This window comes from Schistocerca nitens, chromosome 2 (genome assembly GCF_023898315.1).
Source record: "Schistocerca nitens isolate TAMUIC-IGC-003100 chromosome 2, iqSchNite1.1, whole genome shotgun sequence".
Taxonomy (NCBI): Eukaryota; Metazoa; Arthropoda; class Insecta; order Orthoptera; family Acrididae; genus Schistocerca; species Schistocerca nitens.
The window spans coordinates 330815997-330828583 of NC_064615.1; the positions used below are offsets into that span (position 1 = coordinate 330815997).

The window sequence follows — 12587 nt, forward strand, 5'->3', positions numbered from 1 at the left end:
GGTTTTCTGTGATTTCCCTAAATTGCTTACGGTTAATGCTGGTATGTTTCCTTTGAAAAGGGCATGGCCAATTTCTTTCCCCGTCCTTCCCCAATTTTAGCTTGTACTCTGTCTCTAATGACTTGTCAACAGGATGTTATACTCCACTCTTCCTTCCTTCAACTTCCTCTTTCAAGGAGTAGGCAATTTGCTGTTCTGGTCACAGAAAAAGTTATGCTCAACTTTTTGAATGTAATTCCATTCCATAGTCCAGCAATGTTACTCATCAGCATGTTCTGTGATTGACTCTTTACAGTACTAAGTCCAATAAAATCCAGTAAGATGACATGACATTAATATGCCAGAACATTGAAATAAGATAGCTATATGTCTGAGTTAGACCATAAGGACCATTTCGGCACTGTCAGATCAGGTCCTATTCATTGGTTGGCAGCATTATCCAGTACTGTCCTGTGGCTATCAGACAAAAAGCTACCAAAATGCAAATTCTCAGGAAGGCATATACCTATAAAAACTCATCTAAAATAGCTCTTTACAGAATTCACAAGCTTTGCAAATCACTATGGATTAGTCTTTACCTCACAGATGTTTCTGATGTCATGGAGAAGTGGAAAAAATGCTGGACCGAATGTACAGCCGACAATGCCAACTTCATTCAGAACCTATCTTTCACACTGTGAATGCTCGAGACTCAAACACATTCAAATGAGACAGGGAAGGTGTGCCCACATCTTGAAGAATGGGAGTTATTCTCAAAGTGCAGCATGTGATTGTGGCTGGAGGAACAGACAAAAAGATATACGGAACTTTGTGACAGATTAAAATTGTGTGCTGTACTGGGACTTTAACCTGGGAACTTTGCATTTCACATGCAAATGTTGTATCAACTGAGCTATAAAGGCATGAACTTTATAAATAAAATCTGGGAGGCGAAATCGAAAAATTACTGAAGGAGACATGAAAAAATATCTGAAAAGAAAAATGCTGCTATGATGTAGAAGATTTCTTGAGTGATAACCATGTAAAATATTATCTGTCTAAAACAAGCAACACCACATGTATTATTAACATAGATTATTATTTTTTAATGATAACCATGTAAAATAATACCTGTCTGATGAAGTAACAACATATGTATTATAACCTTAGATTACGTAGTGTTAGAATTGCAAGTCACTTACATCACAATGTTTGTAAGAGGCATGTTACGTGATACTGAATATTTGATTTGATATGATATGTGTCCAAGAACAACTCTCAACCCACCCTCACAGCTGTAGTGTGAGAGAGGGTCATGAGTTGTGTTTAGATAGCTCAGTTGGTGGAGCACTTGCCCATGAGAAGCAAAAATCCCAGGCTTGCATCTCAGTGAAACACACAGTTTTAGTCTGCCAGGAAGTCTCAAATCTGTGCACACACTGCTGCTGAGGAAAAATACATTCTGAGAATAACACATGTTATGGAGAACTGTTGACTGTCAATTTGAGATAGGGACTGTGATCTGGAAACAACTAAGTTGGAAGTTTTGAGTGAAAGTAAGAAAATTTCACTTATGCTGTTCATCTGCTAATGAGGATAAAGGTCCAAGTAGATACCTTTCTGCAATAATTTTGTTTATCTACACAACTTACACTAGGTGCTACATTCACAGTAGTAGCTCAAGTTGCAGCCCCGATTTGCTGTACAGACACAGCAAGTTCCATCAAACTCATTCACCAACATTTGTGTTGTTTGAACAACATCACAGGGAGCAAGAAATTTTGCCAGAAGATTCTCTTCAGTCCATGTAGGTGTCTTGTACATAACTCTATGGAAAGGACTTACTCTTCCCATCCACCTTTCAGTAAATGCCTTACACAAATATTCACAGTCAAAATGTGCGGAGTGAGCAGGGGCTCCATTTTCTTGAAACCCGTACGTAAACGAAGAGAAAATGGAGTATCTCCTAATAACCTGGGGAGTATATCTCTCAAACACTAATGCAGTTAAGTCGGGTGTGGGGGAGATGCAGATACAGGTCCGTTAAGCTTCTGTTTGCTTATTCAGACTGCTAATTCTGCTGCTGAATACAGTGATATTTCAGTTGTGCTGATTGACTATGCACTTAAATTTGGAAATACTGAGTGCAGTCTTACAGATCCTTACAGCAAGACTTACCACATCATTATATACAGTTTTCGCCATCTGCAGTGCATTAGTGGTGTTTCCCAGTCTCACAGTTTATGGTCTATACCTACATGAAGATCAAGTTACCCATTCTACAGTATTAACAGCTACATACATAATAAATCAGCATATTACATCATATGAACTATGACTGATGGAAACACCTTCTGCAGGCAGAAAGATTGGGGGATGGGCTTACTGAAAATCGGACAGACAGTATTGAAATCGTGGATAAATGGTACATACTTTGTCATGTATTCATCATCCATACCATTATTTGCTAAGTGCGTCCATTTTATCAAATATTTCCTTAATGTTAACTGAGTTCTCTGTCAGTGCTTAGCAGAACACAACAATAATTTTGGTGTTATGTGAGTATTATTTATTCATTCACTCATTCATTCATTCATTCATTCATTTATTTGTTCATTCACAAACTGGTTTTTGGCTTCTTACACCAACATAGGTGGCAAGAGAATGTCGGAACCACACAGAAAACGATGTGCGACTTCACAGATATTACTGAAACAGAGTATATCAAAGGAAACCATTACATTAATAATTATTTAAATAAAAATACATTTTTAATATAACTCTTTTTTAGATTGAACTAACAATTATAAAATAATTTCTCCTAACACCACACAGACAGTTCTGAAAATGTTCTGTTGTGAATTTTTAATAACTATGAAAGCACAACAAAAAGTGTGATTGAAGCATGAATAGTTCACTCCTAAATACACTCCTGGAAATGGAAAAAAGAACCCATTGACACCGGTGTGTCAGACCCACCATACTTGCTCCGGACACTGCGAGAGGGCTGTACAAGCAATGATCACACGCACGGCACAGCGGACACACCAGGACCCGCGGTGTTGGCCGTCGAATGGCGCTAGCTGCGCAGCATTTGTGCACCGCCGCCGTCAGTGTCAGCCAGTTTGCCGTGGCATACGGAGCTCCATCGCAGTCTTTAACACTGGTAGCATGCCGCGACAGCGTGGATGTGAACCGTATGTGCAGTTGACGGACTTTGAGCGAGGGCGTATAGTGGGCATGCGGGAGGCCGGGTGGACATACCGCCGAATTGCTCAACACGTGGGGCGTGAGGTCTCCACAGTACATCGATGTTGTCGCCAGTGGTCGGCGGAAGGTGCACGCGCCCGTCGACCTGGGACCGGACCGCAGCGACGCACGGATGCACGCCAAGACCATAGGTTCCTACGCAGTGCCGTAGGGGACCGCACCGCCACTTCCCAGCAAATTAGGGACACTGTTGCTCCTGGGGTATCGGCGAGGACCATTCGCAACCGTCTCCATGAAGCTGGGCTACGGTCCCGCACACCGTTAGGCCGTCTTCCGCTCACGCCCCAACATCGTGCAGCCCGCCTCCAGTGGTGTCGCGACAGGCGTGAATGGAGTTACGAGTGGAGACGTGTCGTCTTCAGCGATGAGAGTCGCTTCTGCCTTGGTGCCAATGATGGTCGTATGCGTGTTTGGCGCCGTGCAGGTGAGCACCACAATCAGGACTGCATACGACCGAGGCACACAGGACCAACACCCGGCATCATGGTGTGGGGAGCGATCTCCTACACTGGCCGTACACCACTGGTGATCGTTGAGGGGACACTGAATAGTGCACGGTACATCCAAACCGTCATCGAACCCATCGTTCTACCATTCCTAGACCGGCAAGGGAACTTGCTGTTCCAACAGGACAATGCACGTCCGCATGTATCCCGTGCCACCCAACGTGCTCTAGAAGGTGTAAGTCAACTACCCTGGCCAGCAAGATCTCCGGATCTGTCCCCCATTGAGCATGTTTGGGACTGGATGAAGCGTCGTCTCACGCGGTCTGCACGTCCAGCACGAACGCTGGTCCAACTGAGGTGCCAGGTGGAAATGGCATGGCAAGCCGTTCCACAGGAGTACATCCAGCATCTCTACGATCGTCTCCATGGGAGAATAGCAGCCTGCATTGCTGCGAAAGGTGGATATACACTGTACTAGTGCCGACATTGTGCATGCTCTGTTGCCTGTGTCTATGTGCCTGTGGTTCTGTCAGTGTAATCATGTGATGTATCTGACCCCAGGAATGTGTCAATAAAGTTTCCCCTTCCTGGGACAATGAATTCACGGTGTTCTTATTTCAATTTCCAGGAGTGTATTATCTACTGTGTGACCCATGTTTTTTGTTACAAATCTTACAAATATTTTCATAGCCATTAAATGTTCACAATCACAAATTTTAAGAGATATCTGCGTGCGGTCAGGAATCTGTATGGGGATAGGAGAAATTATTTTATACTTTTTAGTCCAATTTAAGAACATGTTATATTAAACATTTATTTTTATTTAAATACTTTTTTCTGATTTTTAGTCTTGTTTTATTGTTGCAAGCTACTGTGACCAGAATCTGACAAGATTGGGAATGACCGAAAGAACCAGCAGACTGGCCAACTGGCCATGGGCTGCCAGCGGTGGTTAGTCAAGTGTGAACAGTAGCACAACAGCAAGAGGAAAACAGACATGGAGATAGCATGGCAGACTAACAAAGTTCAAACGAGTAATTCAAGGATGAAAACCCAAATAGTAGCAAAATCTGAGACCAAACCAACATGACATGAGAGCACAGAGAATACACATCTGAAGGCAGAGCCGCAGTGCGGCTAGATTTATTATGGGGCAAAGACCACTAATTGGTCACCAAAGAGGGTGCCGCCCTGCAGCACAGGGAGACTAGCGTTGCAAAGCCAGTGTTGTCTAGCAGCCATCATCAGGTTTCACGCATACTGCCTGGAGTGCATTCCGATACCACTTACACAACATGCTGGTCCTGCAGGGCAGCTGAGACGTTACGTGTTACCAGCCTTTTTCACCCCCTACTCCTATCAGATCTAGGCGGATCAGACAGACAAAAAAGCAAGTTAATATTGTATTGTCATCTAGTTCTGAGCAATGTTAAAAATTTCAAGTCTGCGGCTCATTGGGAAATTAGTTTAAAATCAATTTCCAAATTTGTACTGAACAGGCAGATAGACAAGAAAGCAATGTAGTAAAAGTGTGTTAAAAATTGCAAAAATTGTCACATATTAAATGTGAATAACAAAGTTGATTTTACTGTTGTAACCTGATTCTGTCATACATCCATAATAGAAATTTAATGAGGGAGGGGGTGAAAACTGAACCAGCATTTTTTGCATTTCAAGGATTTCAAGTAATGTCTTCTTTCTATTTTTCTTGACAGTATGTAGAATGTCTGTTGTATAGATACTTTCCTGTTGGCATATTTTCACAGAGGTATAATCTATCTTTCCTAGTTTCCAGCTCCTTTCATGTTTTGACAACCTAGTTGCCACAGCTTTTTGTGATAGACCAACACATAATTTTCATTGTGCCTGCAGGTGATGTTCCACACACCATTTTTTTTGTTTTTTCTATTGAGTTATATCTTATTAATTATGAAATATTTTCCTGTATCGTGTAACTCAAAAATTACTCATTGGTTTCCGGTTTCAGAGTATTCGTGCATTAATAATTAAAAATCATTTACTTTGCTGTAACTTGCAGCAAATAAACAAACACTTTTCTGATTACAGTATTTACATACCATCAAACATTAATACAACTTAAAATGCTGGATCCTTGTATCTGGGGAAAATTAAAAGTCCACAAGAAAGAAAGCACAGAAGAAGGAATAGACATCTGACATTCCAAAAGTCGAGTGTGTATCATTAGGTGCGATCAGTGACACTTGACAATAATGTAAGCAAGTTCAGAGTTTTCCATGTGACATAGTCCGTGACAACACAGATATCTTGAGGAAATGCTTCAGAGTGTACCACATGTAGTCAAGCACTGCTGGCATAGTCAAAAGTCCCATGGCAGTAGAACAGGGAGAGATAACAAATTTGGCAGAGTCCTTTGCAGCAGAGCATATTCGTAAACAGACGCCAGAGGCAGTGGTGTTGAGAAGATAGTGGCATGGCATAGCTGGGGGTGATCTGTTTGGAGTGAATACATGTAGATAAATGCCTTCTACCTCCTCTGGAGCCGTTTCCATGACCCTATTTGTAGTTCCCCAGGTGACTGGTTTGTGTGCGCAGTAGTCACGTGGCATACTTATTGCCGCTTGTGCAGATATGCTAAACTTACACTGTTCACGGTCTTCACCATTTGTGTGTCTTTTTCCATTGATGTAAGACTTTTATTGTCCAGAAGAGACATTATTTCTGTAATCATAATGTATTGTACTTCCTTTTAAACATTCACGCAGTTCTTGCCATACATTCAGCATTTTCTGCTGAGTGCAGCCATGGCATCTTCCTTGATTCCTGTGTACTTCTCTGGCATATAAAGTCAAATAGCAAATTCAGTTAATGCTAACTGTATTTCTGTTAACAATATAACTAAATGTTTAGCTCTTTTTTCTCTTTTCTGCCAATTTAAAGTATCTCCATTAACTTCCTTGTATTATTTCCATATAGGGGGCAGCAGTCATTCGCATGCTGGAAGACTTCCTTGGGTCAGAAGCTTTCCGGCTAGGCATCTCAGCTTTTCTGAAGAAGTATGAGTTTGACAATGCTGTGACATCAGACCTTTGGACAGTACTTCAGGAGCAAGTGACTGATGATGGTATTGAAGTAGCTTCAGTGATGGATACATGGACACGTCAAATGGGCTACCCTGTAGTTGAAGTACTTCGTGGCTTAGAGTCAGGTTCACGCTTTCTCAGCCAGAAGAGATTTCTCTCAAACCCCAAGGCTACCTACAATGCTAGTGACACTCCATACGGGTAAGTGTGATACAGATTAGAACAAATCATATTGATACAAGGTCTATTCAAAAAATTCCAGAACTTCGTCCACAAAATTTTTCTGCACTTATCTTTTACTTATTGTGCATGGTCTCCTTCCAAATACTCTCCTCTGCAATTGATACACTGCTCCCAGTGCTGCAATTCCCACTTCCAGAAACAGTCTTGGTACGCCTCTTGCTGGATCGCGCTGCAAAGCGCTGTCTGCGAATTTTCATTTATCTAGTGAGTATGGAGGATGAAGCAGCACAGTGATTTCATTTTTTGTGCAACGGTCATGCATCAACAGAGATGAATCAGGGCGAACTTGATGGTAAGACAATGCATTCCAAGATGCTGTGTCAGGACTTCATGACATAATCCAACTGAAATGCTACATTCTTCTGCACTCTCTCAAACAATCAGTCTCCTATTGGCATGTACAGTTTAGTTGACGTTCCAGACATGAGTGTTGTCGGTAGGTGTTGAAGGGCATCTGGATCGAAGGTCATCTTTAACTTCTGTCCAGCCATTTTTAAACCATGTGAACCATTTGTAACACTGGGTACAGCTTAAGCACTCATCACTGTAGGCTTCCTGCATCATTTGGTGTGTTTCTGTAAAGGTTTTTATGTGTTTCACACAAAATTTAATGCTGGCGCATTGTTCCTCTAACTGCTATCTCGAATTACACAAACTGTGACACAATGTTCTACTCAATACAACACTGAATAATAACTAACAGACACACAACAATGAAAATTTCAGCAGTTACATATTAAACACAGGTGTCTGCAAGGATGCCAACTGCATTTCACTCCATACATCATTAGCGCGAAATTACGAATGTTCCCCAAATTTTTTTAACAGACCTCATATGTGTGACAGACAGCAGAAAGGATCTGTAGAAAAATAATACAAGGACAAACTATTCTATAAACATACTTACATTCTGTTGTACTAAGTAATGACAGACATTTACCTAGTATGGCTAACACTTTATATTTCATTGCATTAGATCACACCCATCTTATTTACAGTTGGAGTGGGTATAGTGACATAACTGGAAATGTCATATTAGAGATGTGCCAGTGGTTTGAATAGTGTAGTTATAATGGTTTAAAACAAAAAGCTGATGTAAAAACTTTGTTAATGATTTTAAATGGTACAATTGTATGCATTGAGAAAAATATATAGGAAATACGTTATTTATAGAGTTTATATCTTCTGTTTCAGACATTATAATTCACAATTATTATGTACAGAATTTCTTTTATTCTCAAAACTAATATTACGACAGCAATTTTATACTTAGACTAAATGACATAACTATGAGAAACAAAAGATAATGGTACCTTTGTCCAACCCAAGACATGCACGCTTGACTGAATTAACTAACTGTTTATTCACACCATTCTGATTATTTGAACAAACAACTTAAATGTACTTGGAGAGTCTTCCAGGTTAAACACCAAATAAACAAACACTTCTTCTATAATTCTGAGATGGCATAAAAGGCTGTTCTTGCTGCTGCCAAGAATGAAGTCACTTGCTAGACTACGTAGTGGAAACAAAAGATAAGTTCTGAAACATTACTACTCCATTCGTCTTGAATGCTAAGTTCTTTTAAGAGTATGAGTGATGTCAAGTTAAATTTCCTTACTAAAATCCCTGAAATGTTGTCCTAGTCCAGACCTGCCTAGCTGGTAGTGTCCGGTCCCCATCTTGGTCAGAAGAGCAGCAGTGAATGGTGTCCTGTATAACTACAGCTACAGTTGCAGTGGCTCTGGTGGTGATCATCAGTTCCAGGCAGGTGATTTCACTCGTTTCTGCTTCTTCAGCGAGAGCTTAAATCCTTGCTTCGTGGAGGATTACTTCATTTGTAGAGGATTACTTCGTTTTGACTGGCTGCAGAGCTTGGCCGCAAAAACAGAACATAAAGTGTCAATCTGCGTACGTCTATTCTAACTGTGTGTGACAATTGTGGTGTCGGTGTGACAGCCGGAGTCGCCTTCTGTTGGCCTCCCTGCTGACTTCCTCAATCTGCCATGGTACTAGTGGAGCCACGAGCATTTGAATATTGCGGCCAGCAGACATTCAGCCGTAGGCGTGTCATAGCAAGTACTTCCTAGGGATGTGAACAGAGAGGTCACTTGACATCCAAAGTAAACACTCACTATTATTTATTTCACTTTGCAGTTTACAGGCAGCCATTGTACTGAGTTTTCATCTGAGGAAAGAAAGTTACGCCGGCCGGTGTGGCCGTGCGGTTATAGGCGCTTCAGTCTGGAACCGCGTGACCGCTACGGTCGCAGGTTCGAATCCTGCCTTGGGCATGGATGTGTGTGATGTCCTTAGGTTAGTTAGGTTTAAGTAGTTCTAAGTTCTGGGGGACTGATGACCACAGATGTTAAGTCCCATAGTGCTCAGAGCCAGAGCCAAAGAAAGTTACTTTCAGGTGTATCTTGAATATTTGCTCTAAGAATCTCATCTGATGCATCATTACATTTGCAACAGTTTTTCTGTCCTTAGTGGAGCCAACTGATTTGGACTTGTGCAAGAAACCTTCCACGAGTTCAAAAGTTTTGTTCTGCAGCAGCTAATGTTGGTAGTGTATTAAAATCCTGGATGCCTAAGTGCCATGTGCCCCCTTATACAATTGGTCCACAAGATCTGCTGTGCCATGGATTCTCTTTCTTACTTTTCACAACAGCATTTACAGCACATTGGTCTTCTATTAAAAATATTTTAATTTCCTTCAGCACTGCCTTTAGAAACTGCAGTGAAATGCCAATGTATTTCCAAGAGAATGGTATTGTGTGCCTCTTTTTACATCTGTATCTACATGTGTAGAGTACAAACCACCATGAAGTGTATGGCAGATGGTAACTTCCCATTGTCAATTTATTAGAGCTTCTTTTCATTACATTCACATATGGCATGTGAGAATAATGATTACCGTATGTAAATGTCTCTGCACACTCTGTAATTACTCTAATCTTGTCCTTGCAAGCTCTATGGGAATTATAAGTAAGGTGTTGTTGTACCTTCTTAGATTCATCACTTAAAGCCGGTTCTTGAAACTTTGTAAGCAGGCTTTCTCAGTATAGTTTGTGCCTATCTTCAAGCATCAGCCAGATCAGATTCTTCAGCATCTCTTGGAAGTCCTCCCAAGGGTGAAACAAACCTGTGACCATTTGTGCTGCTCTTCTCTGTATACAATATTATGAATCTTCTCTGTATACATTCAATATGACCTGTTAATCATATTTGGTACAGGTCCCACACACTTCAGCAGTATTCTGAGATGGATCACACAAGTGATTTTTAAGCAGTCTCCTGTGTATACTGATTGGATTTCCCTAGTATTTACACTGATTGCATTTCCCTAGTATTATGCCAATGAACCAAAGTCTGCCAACTGCTTTACCTATGGCTGAGCTTATGTGTTTGTTACATTTCATATCTCTACAGATTGTTACTCCTGGCATTTTACTCCTGATATTTGTGTGAGCTGACCAATTCCGAGTTCTAACTCATTGATATTGTCCTCCAGGTAACTACATTCTTTAATTTTATGAAGTGCAAAATTTTATATTTCTTTTTAAAGGAAGTTGCCAAGTGTTTCATCACTTTGAGAGAGTATTGTGATTTGACAATGTTTGTGCAGCTTTTTTTCTGACAGCACTAAATTGTAGATAACTGCATCATCTGCAAGAAGTCTGTGTTTATAATTAATATTGTCTGCAAGATCATTAACATGCAGCATGAATAGCAAGGATTCCAAAACACTTCCCTGGGGTGCACTTTAAGCAACTTCTGTATTTGTGGATACCTCTCCATCCAAGACAACATGCTGCATCCTCCTTAGCACGAAATCCTCAATCTAGCTACAAATTTTTCTTCATATTCCATATGGCTGTACTTTCAGCAACAAGCATAGGTGTGGTACTGAGTCAAATGCTTCTTGGAAATCGAGGAGTGCAAGTTGGGTATCATACGATCTATGTTCTTGGAATCCATGTTGGTAGACATGAAAGAGATTCCGTTTGAGATGTGTCATTACATTTGAGCTCTGAATATGTTTTAAGAATCTGCAACAAACAAATGCCAAGGATTTTGGGCAGTTGTGTTGTGGATCACTTCTGCTACTCCTTTTGTAGATGGGTGTGAACAGTGTTTTATTCTAACTACTGGGAATGGCTTTTTGTTCAAGGGATCAGTGGTATATTGTGTTTAAAAGTACTTTATAATTTTGGAAGATATCGAAATTTATTGAGATAACTTACAGAATCAGTAGATGTGTTATTTTTTAGCAAACAGCCACAAGTTTGATTCCTGTAGTGCATCAGTACCCCATTCTGCCACCAGGAACACCAGCACAGTGCACAGTTAAAATGACTACTTTCAGTGGACTGGAGTGTATTCACTGTGTGCTTTGGTTGCATGAAACGAACTCTGCAACAAATGTTCAGCTTAAATTGCTAAAGACCTTCCAACAAGGCCTGCAATTTACTCCTGGCGCAAGAACTTTGTTGAGACAGGTTTTTTACTGCAACATGATAAATCATCAGTTCACCCACATGTTGATGATTATGTCAAACAGGTTAGGGAGAGCTTTGCCCGCAGTCCACAAAATGACTGAGATGTGATGGTTTACTACCAGAAAGATGGTGTGCCATCTCATCTCCTCATGGAAGTTCAAGGTTTCCTCAGTAATCGCTTCCCAGGTCAGTGGATTGGCCATGAAGGGCTAATTGCATGGCCACCTTGCTCCCCAGACTTGACACCACTGGATTTCTTTCTCTGAGGTTTCATTAAAGACCATGTGTATGTTCCTCCCCTACCCAACAACTTAGCCGACCTGAAAAACTGAATCTATGCTGCCATTGCACAAGTGCTGTGATGAGTGTGGGAAGAAATTGATAACCAGTGGGATGTTTGCTGCATCACAAATTTTAGTCGCGTCAAACCAAAATGACACTTGATGCTTTTATGTGAAACTTGAGGTTGTTTGCTTCAAAATGATGTATCTACCAATTCTGTAAGTTACCTCGATGAATTTCTATATCATTCCAAAGTTAAAAAGTTCTTTTAGACTCACCCTGTCTTTCTACTATGAGCGGACTTCTGAACTATCTGTTCCAGATAGTCTTCAGAGAACCATTTAGTGATGTTTCGCAGGATGTCTTTTCATGTCCATCACTAACAAAATTATAATTATCTGAGTTGATTGTCACATAATTAAAGTCTTCTCCGATGATTATAGGATGCTTGGGGAACTTACATACCAGTGAACTGATGTTTTCTCTGAAGTTATTGGTTACATCAGAAAGTGAGGCTGATGGTTGATAGAAGGATCCAATTATAATGTTGTGCCCATACTTGATATTGAGTTTTGTCCAGACAGTCTCACACCGACAGTCTCAATTTCTGTCTCAGTGGATCTGAGTTTCTTATCTACTCTGACAAATACACCATCTCCATTTATCATTAACCTATCATTTTGGTATGTGTTTAATTTTTCCCCAAAGATCTCACTACTGTCAACATATGGTTTCAACCAGCTTCTGTGTCTAATATTATGTGAGCTCCACTGTTTCTTAGGAGTGAGCTTCAAATTCTGGTA

At 40.7% G+C, this 12587-nt stretch overlaps 1 protein-coding gene across 3 annotated transcripts in view; it reads left to right on the forward strand.

The window, feature by feature from the left end:
* The window catches only part of LOC126236128 (glutamyl aminopeptidase-like), a 470917-nt gene that overhangs the window by 416136 nt on the left and 42194 nt on the right, over positions 1-12587 (forward strand). For all 3 annotated transcript variants that reach the window (XM_049945203.1, XM_049945205.1, XM_049945204.1), the window contains one exon: positions 6651-6958. In XM_049945203.1, the coding sequence (XP_049801160.1) occupies positions 6651-6958 (308 nt within the window). The remainder of the gene's footprint in view (positions 1-6650; positions 6959-12587) is intronic.